Source organism: Clupea harengus, chromosome 16, assembly GCF_900700415.2.
Source record: "Clupea harengus chromosome 16, Ch_v2.0.2, whole genome shotgun sequence".
Classification (NCBI taxonomy): Eukaryota; Metazoa; Chordata; class Actinopteri; order Clupeiformes; family Clupeidae; genus Clupea; species Clupea harengus.
The window spans coordinates 1021327-1046222 of record NC_045167.1 but is presented as its reverse complement, the minus strand read 5'-3'; the positions used below and the strand labels follow the sequence as shown (position 1 = coordinate 1046222).

The following is a 24896-nucleotide window of genomic DNA, read 5'->3' as shown; positions in this document are numbered from 1 at the left end:
TGGAAACGCCACCACGCAAGACATCTAAAGAGCTTCACTGAGCGAAAGTCTGTAAATTTGTGGAAACGCCACCCAACAGATCTAAAGAGCTTCAGAAGTCTGTAAAGGTTGGTGTGGGTTGTGGAAACACCACCACGCAAGAGGTCTAAAGAGCTTCAGAAGTCTGTAAAGGTTGGTGTGGGTTGTGGAAACGCCACCACGCAACAGATCTAAAGAGCTTCAGGCTGAGCTGGAGAAGTCTGTAAAGGTTGGTGTGGGTTGTGGAAACGCCACCACGCAACAGATCTAAAGAGCTTCAGGCTGAGCTGGAGCAACCAGGAGTGAAGGTGTTTTCGGCCCGTACGCCGCACAGTAAACCATACAGGGCTCCATGGATGAAGGGCAAGGGGGACATCACTATTAAAAGAAAGGCACAAGAAGGCAAAGACTAATGTTTGCAAATATTCTCATAGATAAGCCAGTCTTTCTGGGATAATGTTCTATGGACAGATTAAAACCAAAGTAGAGCTCTTTGAGAATGCAGTACATCAGTTTGTTTATAGGCCACAAAATGGCCCCTATAAGGAAAAGAGCAGTCTACCTACAGTACAACAGAGTGGAGGTTCCATAAGGAAAAGACCAGTCCACCTACAGTACAACATGGTGGAGGTTCCATAAGGAAAAGACCAGTCCACCTACAGTAAAACAGAGTGGAGGTTCCATAAGGAAAAGACCAGTCTACCTACAGTAAAACATGGTGGAGGTTCCATAAGGAAAAGACCAGTCCACCTACAGTAAAACATGGTGGAGGTTCCATAAGGAGAAGACCAGTCCACCTACAGTACAACAGAGTGGAGGTTCCATAAGGAAAAGACCAGTCCACCTACAGTACAACAGAGTGGAGGTTCCATAAGGAAAAGACCAGTCCACCTACAGTAAAACAGAGTGGAGGTTCCATCAAGCTGTGGGGCTGTTGTGCTGCCTCAGGTACTGAAGGGAGTGAAGGTATTAAAGGAATGATGAAATCAGAAGATTACCACGGATTTGGAGCTAAATGTGTTTACCCAGGTTCAACTAGGCTCGAGGCGACGGTCTGGGGCCTTTCAGCAGGACGACCCAAAGCACACATTCAGCGGCAGAAAAGAATGTTTGAAAAGGAAAAGATGCCAGGAAATGTGTCCAGTACAATACAGTACCTTTTCTGTTTGGATTATTTCACTATTATGCAAGTTTTCTTTTTTTTTCTTTTGTTCAGTAACCTTGGACATTCTATACAAATATTCTGGTTCTACAAAATAAGTTGATTTGCATAATATTTCTGAAGATATTCTCAATTATGCACTTGGAATTCAGGGGGGTGCGAATAATTTTGACCAGCAATGTACATTGTTATTTATCCACGTCTGAAAAACAAATAAATAAATAAAATCAGCATCAATTTGTGATTCTTCTGGCATAATATATAAACATTGCCATATCCAATAGTCATTTGGTTCATTGCACCTTCGAGCTACAGAAACCCTTCGTTGTTTGACAGAAATCAGGCCACATAGACCTTGTCACACCAGCAGAAAAAAGGTATGGAGATTTTGACCTTCACGGAAATTCAGAGGATATAGCGATAATTGAAAACAGGGAGAGAGAGGAGCCCTTCTGTGTCGAAATGTAAAATAGTTACAAGCAGAAGGGCTGGATTTAATGATCTGCCTTTATGGCCTTGTCTCAGCCTCAGATGAAAGAGTGAGGTGTGGACCTGAAAGATTTATGTGGACAGAAAAAAAAATGTATTCAAAGCTGTATATTTTCACAGCACACATAAAAGAACCCTAAACCAAAAGACCATGTCATTTGTAGATACATGGCGATAGCCAGACCAACAATTAATTTCATGATACGAGTGTGATTAAGACAACTGATTAAAGCTTATGGGGAGAGACAGTAAGGTTTGTAGTGCTGCTGGTCATATAGAGGGGGGATGAAGAGAGAGAGAGAGAGAGAGAGAGAGAGAAGAAGAGAGAGAGGCCCTGAAGAAGCAAGTAGTGCTATATCTCACTGCTCTCCCAGTCAGTCCCATTCTCAGAAGGATGCCAAGGAGCATCACATCTGCAAGACAGGCCCACGGCTCTGAGGTCCCCAGAGAGACAGACAGCGCACAGTGCAGGGAGACAGGGCTGCTGGATCAGCGTATTAAACACACACACACAATCCAAACGCCCAATCAACAGACACTTAAACCCATATATTCAGACCATGTACTATATGATATGATGTATGTCACGTGTGGTGCACCACAAAAACATCTAGTGACATATGGCATCATCTTTCAACTGTTTTCACAAGGATGTGTCTAAGAACGATTCAGACATTGTGGATAAAAGCACACTATATACACAGCCCCGGCACTCCCCCCCCCCCCCACACACAGACATCCATTAACTCCAATCAATCAGGAAGAACTGTGGTGATACTAACATGATCATAAACATAGGCTGACAACCCTGTGCTCATTCACACATGTTCACACACACATGTTCACACACACACAAACACACACACACACCCCCCACACACACACACCACACACACACACACACACACACACACACACACACACACACTCTCTCTCTCTCTCTCTCTCCTTTCATTCCTCCCTTCACTGACAGGATCTATAGAGATGCATGTTCCACTCACGTTGCCATAGTCGATGTAAAAGACGTGGACCTTGGCTGGGGACTCCACTCTCTCCACTCTGGCTCGGTACCTGGGGGGGAAGATGCAGGCCAGTGAGACATTGAGCAACACAAGCGGGGGAAGGGTCGAGGGTCAAGGGTCACAGGCGCTATAAAGACATGTTTCCTTTCAATTTTCCTCAGGGAGTGTGTGCAGTAGATGCCTTTCTAGAGATGTGTGGAGCAGAAAAGGGTGATTATTAGACCCACAGGCAAGCTGTGCCCTTCATTGCTCTGGACCACTGGGAACTGTTCCCCCCCAATAAAGGAGTGATAGACCCTCTGGTAGATAGCGCAGTGACCTGTCAAGTCCACGCACTCAGACAGTGTGTGGGCTGCCTACACAGGGCCGTTTTAAAATTCCTTACATGAAGAACTCACATATAACCTTTGACAGGTGACAATTCTTTTATCATAAGCTTGAAGATGGGAATCGAGAGAGAGAGAGAGAGAGAGAGCTAAGATAGGTGTAGGAGAAATTCAATATGTGTTGTTTTTATGTTGTTTTATGTTCATGTAATGTATATTTACTGTCGTGTTGTGGACCCCCTCGAAAACGAGATGGTACCTCTCAAGGGGTTATTCCAAATAAAGAGAATTTCCAACAATATTAAGAGTGCACAGCTTGTATTAAGATGCCCAGTGACTTTCCAAGAGAATGCACCTTTATGAGAGGGCTGTAGTGCAGTCTGGGGCTACAGGGGGAAAACTCACACTTTCTAGGTGGTACGCAGACCAGGGAGAGAGATGGCAGGTGTAGGGTGGGTGGAAAGCGAATGTTACAAATACCTAGGCCAAACAGTACAGTTACGTGGCTGATGGGAAGTCAGCTATACAAAAGCTGTCTTAGTCCAGATATTCTCTACATCCAAAAAGCCTTGAATGTCAGGACGGTAATTAATGAAACTTGAGCAGAGGAGAGAGAATACATTAAGAGCTCCCATTATCCCATCACAGGCCCAGACACACACACACACACACACACACACACAGACACACAGACACACACACAGACATATGATCACAGGTAAATGAAAAGAAAGGAAACTAGCACAGATGGCAAATTTAAAGCAGACGATTCACTGGTAAATGAAAAGGGGCGACTGCATGACTTTGAAGTCTGCTTAAGAGGGGACTTGGACTGCATCTGGCACTCCCTACATACTTTCCCCCCTTAACCTGGCAAAGTCTTGTTTTTCCAGTCAACTCAAATAGATAGAGTCGCAAAGCAGCAAAGTCATCTTCCAATGTAGAGAAGTTCATATTAATTCCCACAGCCATCTGTACAGTCAGGTGTCTTTACACGGTGTTTTGGGTTGGCTTTAGTTTAAATCAGTCACCTGAACTGAAATTCTGTTACATAGCCTATTTCAAGGGGGATGGGAATAATGAAACGTGGCAAAGAGCCAAAAGGATAAAAAATTAAAAAAATGTAGCATTTGTTACCTTGAGTGGCAATAGAGTATACATCAATCTGACTCCCCCTGTGTTTGATACATGAGAGTTGCTTATACTCTCTGATGACAACTTCATCCCATAAAGGTTCATACATGGGTGAATCCATGCCTCTGTCCCCGTCATGTTTCTCAGTAAAATAAAAAAGATCAAGGGACTTGAAAAGTAAAGTAAAAAAGGGTGAAAAGTAAAACAGTAAAGGGACGAATTATCGAATTATCTCCTAGATGTTCCCATTAAAGAGCGATGAAGTGTAGATATCCTCAACCATTAACTATGCTAACTGAAGCGCTTGAGGCAACTGGCCCACGACCACACAAGGCCCAGCTGGGAGTCCCATGGTGACAGCAGCTGTGTGCCACTAATATGCCCCCAGAGTCAGCCGCTCGCTGCTTACACAACTACTGGAGCCTAGCAGACCACATCTAATCTCCCTTTTTCAACAGGCCATTTGCATTCTCTTCAATGCACTGTAGGTCGATGATGTGTGTCATCCATGGAAATGAATAAAATAGTCCAATTCTACAGAATGTTCTGTTGCCCCCGTGAACTTACCACTCGCCATCAGCGAATTTGGAGATGCAGAAGTCGCCTCTGCGAGAGCATAGGACCCATCGACTGGGGGCGCGGCAGCGATCTCTGCTCGCATCGTCTCCATCAGGTTTTCTAACTGGGCACCTGGAAAAGAGAAACAATAGGAGAGAGAAGGGTCAGGTTCAGCGCTTCAAACTCAAGTAGTAGAGACGGGGATCTACTTACAAAAAATAACCACCATTATTTCATCACTTTTGAGTCTCCACAAACAACTGTGTCATCAATCAGTGTGTGTGTGTGTGTGTGTGTGTGTGTGTGTGTGTGTGTGAGAGAGAGTGTGAGAGAGAGAGAGGAGAGAGAGAGAGAGAGAGAGAGAGAGAAAAGACCGAGAGAGAGATATCTAGTGGTCATTCAATTATGAGCTGCTCAACAATATTTCATCCTGGTCACCAATACGTGAAGCACAGCTAAATGCAGATGCAGGCACTAATATGTAAGTTTAAGGATATGCTGCCACACTAAGTCTGGTCCCATGACTGCAATAACCAGCCCGTCACGGGCTCACCGCAATAACAATTTGGTGGCAATCAGGCTTGATGGCAATGGAGAGCGTGGAGCGCTTACTCCAGCTAGTTTAGCAAAATGCTTATGTGAAATTACACAGTGATTTGTTGACAGTCAATTCCCATTGATTTCCTTGTGGGTGGAAGTAAGTGTGAAAATGCAGCCCTTAGACACAGGCTCAGTTCAAACTCAAAAGCCCTTCTCCACTCTCTGGGTGAATGGGTCACTGCTGCTGTGTAGGAGCGCAAAACATACATTCACTCACCAGAGAGAAGAAAGCAGTACATTTACATTTACATTTACATTTAGTCATTTAGCAGACGCTTTTATCCAAAGCGACTTACATATGTGCGACTTCCAATGTATACACATTTTACATTTTACATTTACACTGATGGCACACTGCACATCAGGAGCAATTAGGGGTTCAGTGTCTTGCTCAAGGACGCTTCGACAGGGAATCGAACTAGCAACTTTGATTACTAAACGACTTCTCTACCTCCTGTACCACTGTCGCCCCTACAGTGCTTTCGTTTTGATTCAGGATAGAAGGTTTTTGTTGGACAGACAGTTCAATAATCTCCAGCAACACAGGAATCATAGTGAGATCCGGGAGGTTTAGCAGGAGTCCTATAATTTCTTCATTACTAATGCTGAATGCATAGTATTTGGTGTTTGGGAGGGGGCGGGAGTTTAAATCAAACTGCTTTGCTTTAATCAAAATGTCCTTGTAGCAAAGCTTAAGGCTGCCACATTCTAAAGGTGATTGGTCGGTATTTCCTCCCTGTCGATCCTGCTTCCTAACGCACTCTAACTCGCTCTCACGCCTGGAGGCATTGCAATACTAATGGCCCAAAGAGCCATAGCGGTGTCTGAGATCTTCTACTGACTAAACACCAAACTACTACTTGAGGTGGATTCCAGTGAAGATTGGCCCCAAATACTGTCAGTTCCTAGACACTTCCATCTGTTGGATTAGGGATGCTGGAATACTCAGCAGACAAACCTTACTGGCTGTGGGGAAACTCCAAGCCTCATGCAGGGCCCCTATGCCAAAGTGACATTCCTCGGCGTTCCAAAATCCATCCATAAAGGATCTCGTAACATTGATTTCAACAAGAATGATTTGCAAGACTCTTCCCTCCCTCTGGTGTGTAAAGCGCCGTCACCCAAAGATCTCTGAGCATCCTGTTGACTGCAGGCAAGAGACGCCCCATCAAACCTCCTTTCACCAGCTCTGTGGCCCTCAGACGTCACATCACTCATAAATAAGATCAATGCTGTTGATCCAAACCAACGTGGACTTGAAGAACCGCTCTGAAATCTGCCTAACCAGACAGGGTTGGAGGAGTCGATTCCAAACTCGACGGTGTCCCTTCCTGGCTTCACAACATACCAACAAATGCATAACCCTAACCATAGCACCTCCCCAAGAGCGCTCACGTCAGTGATCCTAACAGCAGTCTATATATTCCACCTGCACAGGTTCAGGGAGATCACTGACCAGGTCATTAATGAGCTGGTGTTACATATCTCCCACCTGGAACAAAACCACCCCAATTGCAACATGATGATATCATGATGGAGATTTCAACCGGACTGATTTCTAAAGAACTCTAATTACAAAAAACAAAATTGACTGCCCCCCCCCCCCCCCCCCCGAGAAAGAATCAGATCTTGGGCCAATGCTAACACAATAACAAGCAGAGAATATTGAGAGCAGTGTGCCTGTGTGTGTTGTGTGTGTGTGAATGGGCAATCTTTGACATCTGCTTACACATACACACATGCATACAATGACAGCCCTCCGTGGTGCTCCATGGACAGCGGCAACATCATCGGCAGGAGCCTGCGACTGTCCCAGTGGCATTGTTTGGAACGCTCTCTACCGGTGAGGGGATGTTCTAGCCAGGCTGACAGCAAAAAGGCTTGTCTCTGATTTATTAATCTAATTAAAAAAGTTTGCGTGTGCGTTCCTCGGCACAGAGTGCTTTTTTCTCCAGCTCTCCCCCGCTTCCTTACTGTGCTCCACTTTTGAGTCTTGCAGATCTCATTAAATAATACATAAGATGTGAGGGACTCCTCAGAATGCTATATATAGTTTTAATGGAGACTCTTCATTTAACCTAATTAATATGAGACCTTCTGTTACTGTCCGAGGACGGAAGAGTTCGGAGCAAAGCACTGACATAAGCATTTCTAGAACGCAGAGTGCCACCCTGACCATGCTAAAGATGATTCGCATCGCAGCCATCAGCAGAACAACACAAGCTTCAATATAGTGTCACTGGTTCTCTACTTAGCTGATTAACATTGCTGCTTTTCCAAGAGGACAGAAAGAACTATGCTGAGAAAGAACTTCCGGCAATCATGTAATCAACATAAAGGTGAGAGCTGTAAAAGAAGATACAAAAGCCAAAGGTTTCAAAAATGAAGTACTATCAGTGTACTCCTTTCTATAAGAGCGCTGACAGGACCAAGTGGAGACCATATGCTGGAAGGTGTAGCCCCGTAGCAGCACTCTCTCTCTGGGTCATTACGCTCTCTGGTAGAGGCCATGACCCTGGATCCATCTCTCATTACTGGGGCTTCAGACCTCTTTACTGGAGGCTGTACATTCAAGGCCTTCCCATCTGTGGGTATCTAGTATGGAATGGCCCATAAAAGAGAAGAAAAGTCAACATGTTTGATAAGACCCATACCCGTGATCAACTAATTTAGTACTGCGTTAGTTATTTTTGCCATCATCTCAGCAGAATGTATATCTTTTATTTCCCCAAGTATTCAAATTCCCCTGTCAAATTGAATGCTCCTCCAATCAGCCTGAAGATTGGCAGTGTGTCTGGAACGACAGCCATGATTGATGTATTCAGACATCAAGTTTCATCGATAAGATTCGGCCACAACCCTTTCAGGAGTGTGGGGTGGAATCATTTACGAGGTCAATAAAGTGAGAAGACCCTTGTCCATTACCAACGCCTCACTCTGTGGCTCTCACCAGCATGTTTCCAGCGTGTACTAGATCTCAAGACACTCTATACTCATGGATGCAGTCTATCTTAAAGCTGTATCAAAGTTGTCATCTTCGTTCCTACACACCTGGTCTCTCAGACAGTCTCTTTCACAAAGACAAATAGAAAATGATCACAGAACCTTGGATGTTTACAGAGAGAGTGTCCGTCATCACATTTGCATAGAGTATAGTTCATTTCTTGGGGGGGGATATGGGGGGAGCTTACGGGTTCCACCCCCTTAGAAGTTACTGAAAATAAGAGTGCCAAGAATACGGCATAAATAGGAATGTACTGTAAGGAAAAGGTGGAAGAGAGATGTTCAAGGAACCACTTTCTGTAGGCTCAAAATGCTATCTTGGTCTCCGTTCATATAGCGCTTTCCTTGAGGAAGCCCGACCGAGTCATTTCCAAAAGCAGTCCACGGTGTGATGAACAAAGCGCTTCCCCTTGTCGTGCCTCTCAGCCCACACAGCAGACAGACTAGAGCCCGGCAATGTGCAGGGCATGAGGAGAGGAGAATAGTGTTGTTGCATCACAATTCTAAAATTAAACCACACCACCAAGTATTTGCATTTGGAAGGGATCAACAGAAAAACACACTGGTGTGTTCGAAGCAGCAGTCTAACAAACCAAAAAAAAACAAGGAAAAAAAAAAAAAAAAAATACAAAATGCTTTGTTGCTAATAACATCTGGAGATTGGCCAGCTGTGAATAAGAGAATTTCGTCAGGCTTGGCAAAAGACTGAGTTTGGAGGCAGGGTGCATAACAGCGCTCTCCCAGCTGATATCTAACTACACAATGGGTCTCCAGTGAGTTGATGTGCTTTGCCTCGTATACAGCTGAAGTGCTGACCTGAAAAAAAAGGTGCTAGTGTAGAAAAAAAAAAAAGAAAAAAAAACTCCTTTTCTCCCTCCCTGATATTGGGTAACCTGCTTATACACAGTTTCATGGCTGCAGCTGTTTTCACATTTGAAGCAATTCCATTTGCAATGCCCTGTTCTGTGGAGTGAGTGGCTGAGCTGCTAAATGGGATCTCTTTGCTGCTTGGTTGTGACTCGATTCTGCTGTTGGTGGTGGTGTGGCCTGGGATGCTTGAGCTATCATAACAACAATAAGTGAAACATTAGATAATGCTCTCCTGTGAGATACTCCCATGTATCTTTATTAGGATTTCATACATATTGCACAGCGGTCACACAGTGGTCACACTATGTATTTCGTCCCATTTCGCCTAAGGTTCCCATCAAAAGAGACAAATTCCAGAGTGCGGTGCTTTGTGTGATTTCGTTTTTTGGGTTAAATATTCAATCACAAAGCATGAAGAATCTCTGCGGTTTACTCTGACCTGAAAAAAAGAGCTTGAACCAGTGATTTTCCCCCAAAAAACAGCCTTAACTGTGAAAATCATTCTATCTGAGAAAATCTTAAAGTTAGAAAAAGTTTTGGTGGGAAAAACACTGCAGGCAAAAACTATTTGAACTCCATTGGTGTTTTACAAGCCAGAAAACTATGAAGCAAAGTGAAACTGCTGACATGAATCAACATCTACATGATGCAACCAACCCTACAACCTGCTGGATGGGGAAAGAGTTGTAATTAAAGGGATAAAATGACAGCTGACGGCAAGCAGGGCACAGACAACTACACACCCAGATTCCCAGAGCCCAGCATTTGAACAGAGCCTGAGGTTTCCATTGAAGCCGAAGTTCTGAGCGCTGCTGGGAATGAGAGTCTGATTCATGGGTGGCAGAATCCTGATGAGTAACCAAATAGGGTAAAAAAAAAAACCATTAACTGGCTGACACTGAGAAAGTTGCCAAAGGTGCAGAGCACCTTTCATCCTGCGCAAAGCTCTACATCTACGCAGACCCTTGCAGGAGACTAGTTACCCATCGCCTGGGGAGGGTCTGTGGGATGTATAGTATTTCCTCTGCTCAACATATTCATTTCCACCGCAGAATCGATCACCAAAAGCAGATCAGGGCTAAACTCACACTTTGAGTAATTAAATCCAACTAATTATAATTAAGGGGGGGGGGGGGGGTGGAGAGAGAGTGTGTGTGTGTGTGTGACTGTTTCCAGATATTCCCATGAGGTTGGTAAATGGGAGAGATCTTCCCGTAGACATCTCTCGGGTGTTTAGAGGCCATTAAATGGGATGAGATGAACACAAGCCTTGCAGCATTGGTAATGATTAGGAAGACTGGTCCCTGTTAATTCCATTAATCTTTTATTTACACTATGTGTTACTTAACATAGCTTGGAATGCTTTAAGCTGGTAGTGGGAGTGTGAGGGTGAGGGGTGATGTTAGCACTGAATGGTGGCGTGGGAGGGTGAGGGTAATGTTAGCACTGAATGATGGCGTGGGAGGGTGAGGGGTAATGTTAGCACTGAATGGTGGCATGCGAGGGTGAGGGGTAATGTTAGCACTGAATGGTGGAGGGTGAGGGGTGATGTTAGCACTGAATGGTGGCACGGGAGGGGTGAGGGGTAATGTTAGCACTGAATGATGGCGTGCCACAAACTTGCCTGGATTCATGAACAAGGTGAAAGACTGCCGTGTCTTCAGAGAACACACAGCCACCTCATATCAAGACTGAGTTTTACCATTTGACAACATAGGTTTCTGGTTTCAAGTCACACCATCACAAGACCAAAAACGGTTGAAGCTGGTAATGAGAGACACACAGAGAGCAAGAGAACAGTGCTGTGACTCTCTCCTGCTGAGTGGCTCGAGGACTAGATGCGGTGGAGGGAGTTATTCCAACAGCCAATCCTGAACACTTCAGTGGTACGAGCCACAGGTCCCTGGTGGCTCTCCAGAGCAAAACAAAAGGCATACTTGAACAGGGTGACACAACCTGTCGTTACATTTCACACTATTATTTATTTACTGTTTGTTTGTTTGTTTATCCATCTACCTCACATGTGTAAAACTGATTCTAGTCATGTTGCTGTGTTTCCATGAGTCTCTGTTCTCTGAGCCTCTGATCATCTACAGTCTATGAACTCAAGCACTAGTCTGCCTCTCCACTCAAGTATCTGTTCTGTTGGACTCCTGCTGCTGTGTGTTATTGTGGTATCTTATGTGGACAAGAACAAACACCACATAGACAAGAGTGTAAACAAGGACAAGAGTGTAAACAAGGACAAGAGTGTAAACAAGGACAAGAGTGTAAACGAGGACAAGAGTGTAAACAAGGACAAGAGCGTAAACAAGGACAAGAGTGTAAACGAGGACAAGAGTGTAAACAAGGACAAGAGTGTAAACGAGGACAAGAGTGTAAACAAGGACAAGAGTGTAAACAAGGACAAGAGTGTAAACGAGGACAAGAGTGTAAACAAGGACAAGAGTGTAAACAAGGACAAGAGTGTAAACGAGGACAAGAGTGTAAACGAGGACAAGAGTGTAAACAAGGACAAGAGCGTAAACAAGGACAAGAGTGTAAAGGAGGACAAGAGTGTAAACAAGAGTGTAAACAAGGACAAGAGTGTAAACGAGGACAAGAGTGTAAACAAGGACAAGAGTGTAAAGGAGGACAAGAGTGTAAACAAGAGTGTAAACAAGGACAAGAGTGTAAACGAGGACAAGAGTGTAAACAAGGACAAGAGTGTAAACAAGGACAAGAGTGTAAAGGAGGACAAGAGTGTAAAGGAGGACAAGAGTGTAAACAAGGACAAGAGTGTGTGTAATATAATGAACTATGTTGTTTAAGTGTGGGAGGCACTGTACCCAAGTGACCTATACTTATTCTGCATTATCTGCTTGGGGGGAATGGCGTCTGCTGTGTGCATTCCCACTACCTGGAGAGAGTGAGGTGAAGCCACGGTAACATGTACGGTAACATGTATGGTCTCGGTTAATTACGTAACCTCGGTTCCTTAAGCAGGAACCAGATATAACAGTATGGTACATGACACTAGTCATGGGCCTAAATCGAAGCATTTATCCATTCACGCCTGAAAGGCCGCGAGATTTGTCTGCGCTTACTCCTGAGCCCGCCCCCTCAGGAGTCTATAAATTGAATCACGCAGCACAAATCACCCTCTTTGGAAAAACTTCGCAAGACGAAGTGCCAGCTCGGAGTACATCCTCTACGCTACCAAGTCAAAGAGTTTTGTGTGCTGTGTCATGTACCATACTAGTGTCATGTACCATACTGTTATATCGCAGTGAACTGCGATAAGGAACTCCACTTCCTCTCAGGCTGACTGGAACAGGAGACTGAAAGAGGGAGGGCTGTATGGGGGAGGAGGGGGGCGGGGGGCCCTGTGCATTCACTAACACCTGCAGGTCTCCTCCATCCAGTTATCCACAGCTAAAAGAGGGACTTAATGTGATGGGATTGTCACGCTCCTGGCAACACGAGACTGAGATTGATTCTTAATTAATGCAAATTAATTAATTATCGCATTAAAACGCATTAAGAGTTGACGAAAGTCGATTTTATGGCCTTGTCAAAGTAGACTACGATTGAAATAGGAGAAGACCCTTTAATTATTCAAATGACTTAAGGGTATTATGTGAACTGTATCTAGACTGTCTACGTACAAAGCATATGTGCATGCATGTGACTTTTGGTCACAACATACTCCCAACCCCACCAAATGAACTGTTTTTTTTTTTTTATTCATAATTTTGGATGACTTGACAGGAATATAGATGACTATGAATTAACCAACAAGCAAAATATAAAAAAAATCTAGCCTCACGAACACTTCACAGCTCTGCATAAACATAACCTGCTTGTGTTTCCAAACCGAGCTACGCATGAGAGACCTCTGTGTTCGCGGTGTGTCCAAATGTATAACTCAACCCTCAGATTTGGAGGATAACCATGCCCTTGAACTAACTGTGAATAGTTATGAACATTCATGAGGCCTCCCTCAGACAGATGTCTTCTGCAGGTGACCTAGTTCCATGAAGTTAACTATGCCTGAGGGGCCTCATATGGTGGGTAGAACATGCCATGCCCTGCCCTGCCTTTTGACAGTAGTTGGCATAGTAGTAGTAGGGGCGACAGTGGTACAGTAGGTAGGGAAGTCGTTTAGTAATCAGAAGGTTGCTAGTTCGATTCCCTGTCGAAGCGTCCTTGAGCAAGACACTGAACCCCTAATTGCTCCTGATGTGCAGTGTGCCATCAGTGTAAATGTAAAATGTGTATACATTGTAAGTCGCACATATGTAAGTCGCTTTGGATAAAAGCGTCTGCTAAATGACTAAATGTAAAATGTAAATGTAAATGTAGTAGCTGCAAAGGAAAGGAGAGAGACAAGGAGAAAAATGAAGGCGGCTATTAAGTTGCTGTCAGTTAGTAGAACGTACCCGTTTCCACATCCTGTGTATAGAAGTGCAATTCGTCTGTGATTTCAGTGACGTATACGGCTCGGTACTTGGCCACCCGCTCTCTCTCTTCTGACTGCAGAGCTGCCACTTCCTCTGTTGGTTTCTCCTCGTAGTTGGCCCAGATCTGTCAAGGAATCAGACACACCAACACACAAAGAAGAATCATTTCACATGCCGGGTGGTAAACTACACTGTACAAATCACATAATATGCTATACATGGAGAGACGAAACTAAAATCTCTTATCAGGTAGCAGGCAACATGACGGTGTTATACAATACAGCTTTGTACAGTGGCGAAATCGGATCATGTTGGAGTTACTTAGAGGTGTGGGTCCGAAATGCCTCGTTGCTGACAGTCACTTTGTTTCCCATTTACAGAGCCAGGACTGTGCACATACACCAGCATTGTTTTGACCGCACACACTGAATGGACAGTCAGAGGAACGTGAGGAGAATTTGGCTGAATTCATTGAAAAGTGCAATGGATTCCAATCAAGCTGTGACCCGGGTTTGAAGTTAGAGCACTGTATGAGGGTCTTCTGGCCGATTCTCTTGTCATTCCACGAGAGTAGACACGGGCAGCAGCAGCAGCAGGCTCATTACACCAAAGAGTTAAGCTTGGGGCAACAAATGGAAAAACTACAGACTGTGGACAATGTCTCTTCCCAACCAGCTAAGCAATTGTTGCACAAAAATCAACCAGCGTAACAACTACAGCACCATTATAAAAATATCTGTCAACATTTCGCTCCCACTCAAGGATGCCACACTAGTCTTCTCTAAGGCTGTCTCCAGACTAAATCACATTGTCAAGGGACTGCATTACAGTGTCTTTTTTCCTCTCAAGAGTCTTGTTACAAGTTAATTAGGAATAAATATTTGATACAGAATTGGTGTGAGCTAATTAAGTCTATAAACAGGGCAGAGCAGACATTTACAAGGAGGACTTGACTGTGTGTTTCCCCTTCCTGCAGCAGAGCCAGTGCACAGGTACACAAATCTTGTGTGACAAATACAAGTGACACAAGCACTGAGCCTTTAAGACCTTGCCACACATGACAAAGGACTAGGGCAAACCATCCAATCGCAATCAATTATTCACCTCCTAGCCATGCAATGAATTAAGAAACCAACAGACAAATAAGCTCTCAGATATTATGGGATGTTAATGAAGATGTAAATACGTCACGCTGCAGCAGTCCAGTGCCCAGTGCCCTCTGCACCCCGCACCAATCTGCTCCCATAATGCAATGCTGCTGCACAGAGAAGCTTTTTAATCGGAGAGGCAGGGCCAATCAGAATGACACAGATTACAGTGTCACTATTCATTATGGTGGCGAGCGTCACAGTGTCGTCTCTGGCACAGCTGGTCACCATGGAGGCTCAAGCCTGGCGGCTGAATGACCTCTGACATGTGCAGATTCATGCCGCAGTGGCAAGGGCACGAGAGCCCATACCCCACACACACACACACACCCACTCACATACACACTCACCCATGGACGTCCTAATGCCAAAGCAACAACACAAAAAAACATAAGAGACCTCCAAACCAAATAATCCCTAACTGCACACACACACACACACACACACACACACACACACACACACACACACACACACACACACACACACACACACACACACACACACACACACACACACACACACAATCTCTCTCCCGCCTGAAGCAGATGACCTTCCCTGAGCAACCAACCATTCCTGTTTGTTCCACTTGAGTGCAGGTGTGGCTGCTACTGCTACTGCTCCTCCTCCTCCTTCACTACAGCAGCCACCACTGCAGTGAGCGTGCAGAGAGATGGAGAGATGGAGAAATGGAGGTAAGACCCAAGCCCAGACTCAACACACCATCCAGCCCTTTGAAAGAGCTGGCCAAATGAGGGACTTCCTGAAGCAGAAGTGGCTGTCTGTGACCTTCACAAGGCCAAGTGTCAGCTCTATTCTATCAGCAGCCTAATGGATGGCAACCTCAAAGGAACAGAAGACAGCTCTTGTCAAGGGACCAGAATCCTCTCGTCATGCTTCTTAGACAATGACACACACACAGAGCAGAAGAGACATGTGACTACAGGACCAAACCTGCAGTGGACCTATTCTAATGAGGACTGATGGCGACAGTGGTACAGGAGGTGGAGAAGTCGTTTAGTAATCAGAAGGTTGCTAGTTCGATTCCCTGTCGAAGCGTCCTTGAGCAAGACACTGAACCCCTAATTGCTCCTGATGTGCAGTGTGCCATCAGTGTAAATGTAAAAAAATGTGTATACATCCTTGTAAGTCGCTTTGGATAAAAGCGTCTGCTAAATGACTAAATGTAAAATGTAAATGATGATTACAGATGTGGCTCTCTGGGACTGGGCTTGTATGTGTATTTGATGAAAAAGCTACTAAAATAACAGAACACATGTCCATCCCTGACCAAAGATGGACAGTTCACTTCACTTGGTCCCCGGGCGCTGCAAAGCTGCCCACTGCTCCTGGGAGGTCCTTGAGGAAGGACGGTCCAGGATGGGAAAAAGCAGAAAATAAATTCACAGCGACCTCAGGCCTACCTGCGTGTGTGTGTGTGTGTGTGTGTCCTGTGTCGCCTCCATATATGCACGTGTGTGTTCCAGTGTGTCGTGTGTGCCATTAAAAACCTGACAAAGGTCTTAATTATTATTATTATTTAATTATTGAAAGCATTCTTCCATAGCGCAGTGGTACTACAGTCTAGCACAGTGTCTGGCCTGGGGTGACCGAGGAGCAATTAGCTAGAGTAGTACTCAGCATTCAGGTGATGGGATGGGGAAGGCAGTGCGCCTCTTACTGAGCTATTCTATCACAATCATAAAGAAAACTCTTTTTTCCTCTCTCTTTCACTCTCTTTCTCACACACACACACACACACACACACACACACACACACACACACACACACACACACCAGGAAAAGAGGAGGGGGGACATCCCGAACACTGATTAAAGGTGACAGCGTGTCAATTCCAATAGAATGTGTTCAGCCCTGTAAGAGCGAGGCCCCATCAACACCCAGAGCACACAGACTCCCAGCCAGGGCACGACGGGACTCAGGAGGAGAAAAAGAGAGTGGAGAGGAGAGGAGAGGAGAGGAGAGGGCAGGGGCAGAGCAGGGGCACGGAATACAGTCAGACAAACAGACAAGAGAGTGGAGATTTGACAAGCTAGTTCTAGTGTGAGGTCTGTGATCTGCAGCAAGTTTAACCAGGGGAGGGGGGGCTATGATTCACTGTGACCTCTGTGGGAGGAAGACTTTCCCATGTGGGGGATGTATTGTGTTCCCCCCAACTAACATGAAATCAAATATCTCTCTATCCATTAAGTGATTCCACAGCAGAAGAACAAGCTGCCTAGCTCCACATGCTCTGTGACCACACGCTCCCACTCATTCAAGAAGAAACTGAATCTGCTCTTCCACAACTTAAGAACTTGGAAAAAACAAACAAACACAAATATTTAAAAAAAAAAACACTTTTGGTAGCCTGGCTATCACCCACCTATTGCTCCCAGCTCGATTTTCACTGTGATTCTAGTCTGGAAACGCTCTCCACAAGATGAATCACTGGGCCATCCTGATTGGTTAAAGGCAGGGCCATCCTGATTGGTTAAAGGCTGGGCCCTCCTGATTGGTTAAAGGTTGCTCTAATGTTTTCTAAATGAACCCGAGGTCTACGTCCATTAGCAGGCAACGACTGGAACCATCCTTAATGGAGCTGCCTAGGCTAGACCCTATTCAAGAAGGGAATTTGGGTCTGGGTATACCAGACTACCTAAGTGTGATATGACCGCTCGCTTGCAATTTGTACCTCAAATTGTAAGTTGCTTTGAATACAATGACTAAACAGTCTCTTGCGAGGGTTTGTTTGTTTGATTTTTGTGGCCAAACGTGACTGAATTCTCAAAAATCGCAGAAAACTAAAATCAATTGGAATAATTTGCAGAAATATTGCAGCAACAAGAGAAACAATTGCGAATTGTGGGAAAACCTTGGAATTGCGCACAAATAAACACAAATAAACACAAATAAACGCACGATCACAAAATCCTAGAGGGAGTGACTAAATGGAAATGCAAATGTGTTTGACATGTCTTGTCTGGTCTAGACCAATCAGATCAAAGATCACAGGCCAATCACAGGGTATACATTTCATAATATCCTAATGAGATACAACATTCAAGAAAATGACTCTTTGGATGCACAACAACCAGCTGCGTGCACATATGTGCATTTGTGAAGACATCTCATCAAGAGCCAGCGTAGGCATTCAGACCGCTAATGTGGAAGCCAGACGGAAGAAAAAGCAGCACAATTAGCTTGCCTTCATCAGACAGTTTCCATAGCAGGACTAAGGAATAAACAGGAATGTGCAAGTGCAGGCTGAATAGGCTGATAGGTTGAATGACACTGAGTCAAAGAGCACAATCATAATCCATCACTACCCTGCACTACCCCTGGCAGAAAGCATTGGGTTCAACAGCAGAGGTCAACTGTGGTCTATGACCCATGCCTTTCTGGGCTCAATCATAATGCCTGACTGTACTGAGGGAACTATTATAAAACATGGGGGAAATGAACACCACAGGTGACTAACACCACCAACATAACAGGTGACAGGTGATCGCAGATCTTGTAGTCGATACAATAGACTCCAACAATCACACAATCACATAACACAGCACCACCAAGCCACCATTTTAATAATTGCTGCATTGACAGCATACACATTTAAAAAAAATTTGTAATTTAGCAATTCCATCCAAAGCGACACACCAGCATTGTACAGTAATGCATATTATATACACATAAACACTTCCAAACCATATTACCACTCCCTGAAAATGTGAGGACAGAGGTTTGAGATTTACATTATATGATTTCCCCATCCATCCAATATTACTTGATCCCAATATAATTAAAAATGTGGTTGCTTAAGTCTGCTAGAGGAAAAAACAAATCAAATGTAGAATCCTACTAGGCGAGGTGAGGGAGCTCAGCTAACTGATTTGATCACACCCACATGAGAGATGAAACATTTGGGACGTGCTCAGCGACATGCTTCCCATCAGAACTGAAAGAGTGCAAGCGTGAGTGAGTGACTGACTGATCTATAGCCTGGCTCACAGTAGAACTTGCGTATGGGAGTGCTGTATGCCTGTGTGCTGTATGCCTGTGTGCTGTATGTATGCCTGTTTGATGATCTCACGATTGACATGTGACAGCTGTGGCCTCTTGAGGTGAGGGACTTGACAATGTGCACGTAAGAACACCCCCCCCCCCCCCTTCTCTGCCCGACACCTTGCTCCAGTGGTAGGGGGGGGGCTGCTTGAGGAGTCATTAACCCCAGGGCAAGGAGCTGTCGGAGGGTTAAGTGGGGGGGGGGGGGAGGCGATGTGGCTGATTTAAGGGTATGAGCATAAACATTCCAACCACGTTCACAGGCCCTGACACTGGCCTGCTGCTGTCATATTTAGATGCACTATGAGCAGCCTGCCTGAACACCATAGGCCATTAAACACACAGCAGCCTTGAGAGGACAGGGCATCAGGGAGATCTGTCTCTGTCTCCATCTCTTTTACACTCAGAGGCAAAACCACACACACACACACACACACACACACACACGCCACCATACTCTACGACTACTGTCTCCATCTCTTTTACACTCAGAGCCAACACCACACACACACACACACACACACACACACACACACACAACCATACTCTACTACTAGTAAAGATACGCCTCTATGTTTAAGGCACAGACAAACATTAGTCAAGCATAAACCCAAGACAATATTGAAATACTGAAATGCCATCGTGTGCCGTTTCTTGACCATACCCAATCAACCACAGTGAAACAGAAGAATCACAGCCCGTTTAACATGGTCTAGTGTCAGTGTACAATTCTATACCATCTTTACACTTGTAGGACACACAATACACACAATACATGCCTAACCCTAGAAGACTCATTGTGGCGTAATGCTAGGCTGTCTCGGATGGCAACACGGAGAAGCACTGAAATCCGGTTTTATGTGGATATGTCCTGCCTGTCCGGCTTGGACAGCACGGTGCGGTAGAGAGGAGGGTATATGAGAAGACTTGGATGTGGTTACTTAGCAGATAAATTATGCATTAAAACTGCACAGGTGGTGCATAGGGTTTGAGCGAGCAGCTGGGAATTTAAGCAGCCAGAGAGCCTCTTCTTAGCCTCGTATCACGGCCAACAGATGTTCCACAGCAGCAGACTCTAAACTGCAGCTTACACTGCTAATATAACCTCCTTCCCTACAATCTCTCTCCATGTCACATACTGATACACACACACACACACACACACACACACACACACGCATGCACCCGCACACCAGGACTGTTTTTGGAAAGTCACATCAAGAGATATGTCGTGGTGGAGGAATGCAACCGTATACTGCCGTAGAGCTTAGTAGGGGTTGGGCTTAATAAATGCCTTGAGCAATGGGTGGACAGAGTGTGTGTTTCTGTGTGTGTGTGTGTGTGTGTGTGTGTTCAGCAATGGGTGGACAGATGACAGCGCTTAGAATGAGTCTGTTTCACAGTGATATGTCCACAGGCCATTACCATGGTAACAGGGCATACACATCTGCGTGGTGGCGGGTGGCACTGAGAAAAAATGAGCTGGCAGAGAGTGTGTGTTTCTGTGTGTGTGTGTGTGTGTGTTTCTCTGTGAGTGTGTGTGTGTTTCTCTGTGAGTGTGTGTGTGTGTGTGTGTTTCTCTGTGAGTGTGTGTGTGTGTTTCTGTGTGTGTGTGTGTGTGTTTCTGTGTGTGTGTGTGTGTTTCTGTGTGTGTTTCTCTGTGAGTGTGTGTGTGTTTCTGTGTGTGTGTGTGTGTGTTTCTGTGTGTGTGTGTCTGTGTGTGTGTGTGTGTGTGTGTGTGTGTGTGTGTGTGTGTGTGTGTTTCTGTGTGTGTGTGTTTCTGTGTGTGTGTGTGTGTGTGTGTGTGTGTGTGTGTGTGTGTGTGTGTGTGTGTGTTTCTGTGTGTGTGTGTGTGTGTGTGTGTTTCTCTGTGAGTGTGTGTGTGTTTCTCTGTGAGTGTGTGTGTGTGTGTGTGTGTGTGTGTTTCTGTGTGTGTGTGTGTGTGTGTGTGTTTCTGTGTGTGTGTGTGTGTTTCTCTGTGAGTGTGTGTGTGTTTCTCTGTGAGTGTGTGTGTGTTTCTCTGTGTGTGTGTGTGTGTGTGTGTTTCTCTGTGAGTGTGTGTGTGTGTGTGTGTGTGTGTGTGCTGTCTAAACCTGCTCTTTAGACAGCAGTGTTCTCACTATACTCCACCATGCCACCCCCGTCTCAAGAGACACTGCTGCTGCAGGGAGAAGCGCAGACACAAGGGCCCTTATGCAACACACACACACGCACGCACGCACGCACGCACGCACGCACGCACGCACGCACGCACACACACACGCACACACGCACACGCACACGCACGCAGACGCCCTTTCTGCCTGAGTGAAGCCTATGGATGATGCTGCAGTCACTACAAGCAAAACCATAGAAAGCAGCAGCATCGCCTGGTAGAGCATTTTATAGCTATAGCAGACACACAGCACAGCACACCACTCACGTGGGATTACGGCTTTCTATAGGATCTCTCATGTGGGTTTACGGCTTTCTATAGGATCTCACACGTGGGCTTATGGCTTTCTATAGGATCTCACACGTGGGCTTACGGCTTTCTATAGGATCTCACACGTGGGCTTACGGCTTTCTATAGGATCTCGGCTTTCTATAGGGTCACTCGAGGGCTAATGGCTTTCTATAGGATCTGTTACGTGGTCTAACGGCTTTCTATAGGATCTCACACGTGGGCGTATGGCTTTCTATAGGATCTCACACGTGGGCGTATGGCTTTCTATAGGATCTCACACGTGGGCGTATGGCTTTCTATAGGATCTCTCACGTGGTCTTACGGCTTTCTATAGGATCTCACACGTGGGCGTATGGCTTTCTATAGGATCTCTCACGTGGTCTTACGGCTTTCTATAGGATCTGACGTGGGCGTACGGCTTTCTATAGGATCTGACGTGGGCGTATGGCTTTCTATAGGATCTCACACGTGGGCTTACGGCTTTCTATAGGATTTCTGTGCAATTCATTCATTTGATGTTACAGGCGTCATGTCTAAAAGGAAGACGGATTGAAGGAATTCAGGGATGGCTTGCGGTGTTTTGATTTTCCAGGAAGTCAAGGTATTGTCCATTCTTCTTGGTAGATTGACAATGAAGTAATGTGTGACACACGCACTACTGAAGTGACCCTGGCAGCGAGCTTACATTCAGGAGAAAGGGGACTGAAATGCCTGATGAATGTATTGCCATATTTAGAATCCACTCATCAAACAGCTTATTGTGCATTCACTGCTTTTGTCACTGCAAATTACAGTGTCCAATAGCGTTCTTTTGTATGTAAAACTGCCTTGAAGTTACAGTATATTCCAAATTACAGTGCAAATATGCAATTAAAAGGCAATTAATCAACCACATATTTTTGAGTGTTGCTAAGGAGTCTCCATGGTGACGCTGGAGCTTATCTCTTGAAGTGTGCCTCTCCTTTCTCAGATCAAATGTTCTTTGCGTCGTTCTCAGAGCCAGCCTCTCTCTCTCTCTCACTCTGTCTCTGTGTGTGTGTGTGTGTGTGTGTGTGTGTGTGTGTGTGTGTGTGTGTGTGTGTGTGTGTGTGTGTGTGTGTGTGTGTGTGTGTGTGTGTGTTTACTTGGGGAGCGCTGTAGCCTGTGCCCATGAGGACAAAGGAATACGGAAGGGAAATAATGGGTTAAGAGGGAAATGCAATGGACAGTTGCCCTGCAGGAAAACACTTATGCCCAGGAGGAGTCCTCCAAAGCCTCTGCAGCCATGTCAGAGCATGTCCTGCCCATTGAGCTGGCAACTAGCCCAGGGCACGGGGACAGAGAGGGAGATATGGAGAGACACAGAAAGAGAGAAAGAGAGAGAGAGAGAGAGAGAGAGAGAGATATGGAGAGACACAGAAAGAGAGAAAGAGAGTGGGGTGTGGGGAGGGAGGCAAACACAGGAAGAGGGAGAGAAATATTGGGGGGGGGGGGGGGGGGGAGAGCAACTGGAGATATGGAGAAAATAGAGGCAGAGAGGGAGGAAGAAAGAGGATGATGAAGGGATGAAAGAGAAGTGAAGGCACAGAGAGAGAGAGAGAGACTGAGTGCACATTTACGTAACCGGGTCTCCTTCAGGCCAGACAGAGGCCCAAGTCTGTCTGATATTAAGAGGACATATACTGCACACTGCCTTCCATCACTTCAGCAACAACACTGGAGCAGGCAACAGTATGATCACGATCTCTCAATACACCTTGCAGTCTTTTAACAACTTTTCAAAACTCTGATTTACATGATTTACTAAAGGTTTGCGTGTATATAAAAAGACGATTGCACGTGATTACAGCCAGCAAAACATTCTTAAGCTGATCTACTAACAGGGCACATTGTGGATGTTCTCAAGCTGATCTACTAACAGTTCATATTGTGGATGTTCTCAAGCTGATCTACTAACAGGGCACATTGTGGATGTTCTCAAGCTGATCTACTAACAGTTCATATTGTGGATGTTCTCAAGCTGATCTACTAACAGTTCATATTGTGGATGTTCTCAAGCTGATCTACTAACAGGGCACATTGTGGATGTTCTCAGTGATTTCCTGGGAAACACTATTAGGGCAGATTTGAGTCTAGGATGAATCTGAGAATATGGGCAATATGGGGATGACTATTTAAATGTGCAGAAGGCTGTGGGCTGGCTGTATGGAAATACAGCTGCGATTTATGGAGCCTGAAAGTCATTTTCACAGCAATAAGGTGACAGGTTACTCGTTACACTGCTTTGCACACGATATATGTCAGCTCCATTTAATTTGCTGTTAAAATGCCATTTTCTATCACTAACGCCTCTATATGAATTATGTTCCTTGTGTCTCTTTGTGGGGCACCAGTCTTAAACTAGCACCTGCAAGGGCCCCAGACTTCTAGCAGCCTTATAGGCTACAGGGTTGATACAAGAGATAGAAGTATTGCAGAAAACATAGGATTGAGGTCAGCAAGATCAAATGTCTTCATGGGCCTTCATGCTTTTCATTCTAATATGATATGGCATGTACAAACAACCAAACATCCTGACAGAACCATGCCCCCGTTACCATTAGCAGCAAAGATAGCTGATTTTATATTTGTCCACTGATATGATTTGTGCCAGTACTCTTTTGTTTGTGGCTTTGAAATGGTAAATGGACATTTATTTCAGATATTTTCCACTCAACCACTCCAGTGAATGGCAGCATTTAGCTGTAATTCTGCTACAAAAAAAAAAAAAAAAACAAAACAAAAAAAAACACACTAAATAAGTGTCCAAGCATCGCTCTTGGTCTTCATGGAAGCCAGAGGGACAGAGGATGAGAGAATGAGAGAATGAGAGAGTGCATTTAGAAGTGAAATAGGCTGAAGATCTAAGAATAGCCTCCCCCTACTCTCAGGCTCCTTTTTTTTAGCGCAGGTAATAAAGAAAATTGATGAGCCATTAGCTCCAGAGTTAGCCCAGTCCCCAGCAGAGGATCTCAGAGCTTACACCTCTCCCTCTCTCTCTCTATATATATATATATATATATATATATTCCTTCTCCGGCTCTGCTGCCTCTCCCACACTCTCGGTCTCTTTCTCAGAGACCCGCCAGTGTGTCAATATACATGGAATCAAGAGCACAAAAAGCACCGCGATCCCATTGGAAGTATAAAACTCCAGAACGATTTAACTCTACATCTCTTGCATTGCCACCCGATTAACCCTTTAGAGTTGGCAGGCAGATTCAAGCCCTTTGGTGATGCTCGTGGTCCAATCCCAAAATGGAACTGTTTTGGTCGGGAAAAGCCGCCACCACCACACATCCAAAACCAGGGGGAGCTCCAAAGGCTCCTGAGCCAGCAAGTCACGCCCCCAGCAGAGAGATGGGCTACAGGCACCAAGACCAACGCTAAAGCATAGGACTCCAACAGCTCCAACAACATTTACATCACTGGCATTCCGAGAGAAAGTCGGAGAGATCGGTGGTGGGGGGGGGGGGGGGATGTCACAAACATTTAACATCACGACAAGCAACGCTACTATGGAATTCCACAATGTACATCCAACTGACCATTTTACCTCTACTACAACTAGTGCAAAAAATATGGCCGTTAGCA

The 24896-nt window shown here is 45.1% G+C and overlaps 1 protein-coding gene across 1 annotated transcript in view; it reads right to left on the bottom strand.

The window, feature by feature from the left end:
- snd1 (staphylococcal nuclease and tudor domain containing 1) overlaps nt 1-24896 on the bottom strand; it is a 165555-nt gene that overhangs the window by 23967 nt on the left and 116692 nt on the right. The window contains 4 exon segments of the mRNA XM_031582313.2: nt 2671-2740; nt 4719-4764; nt 4767-4841; nt 13604-13748. Of these exon segments, the coding sequence (XP_031438173.1) occupies nt 2671-2740; nt 4719-4764; nt 4767-4841; nt 13604-13748 (336 nt within the window).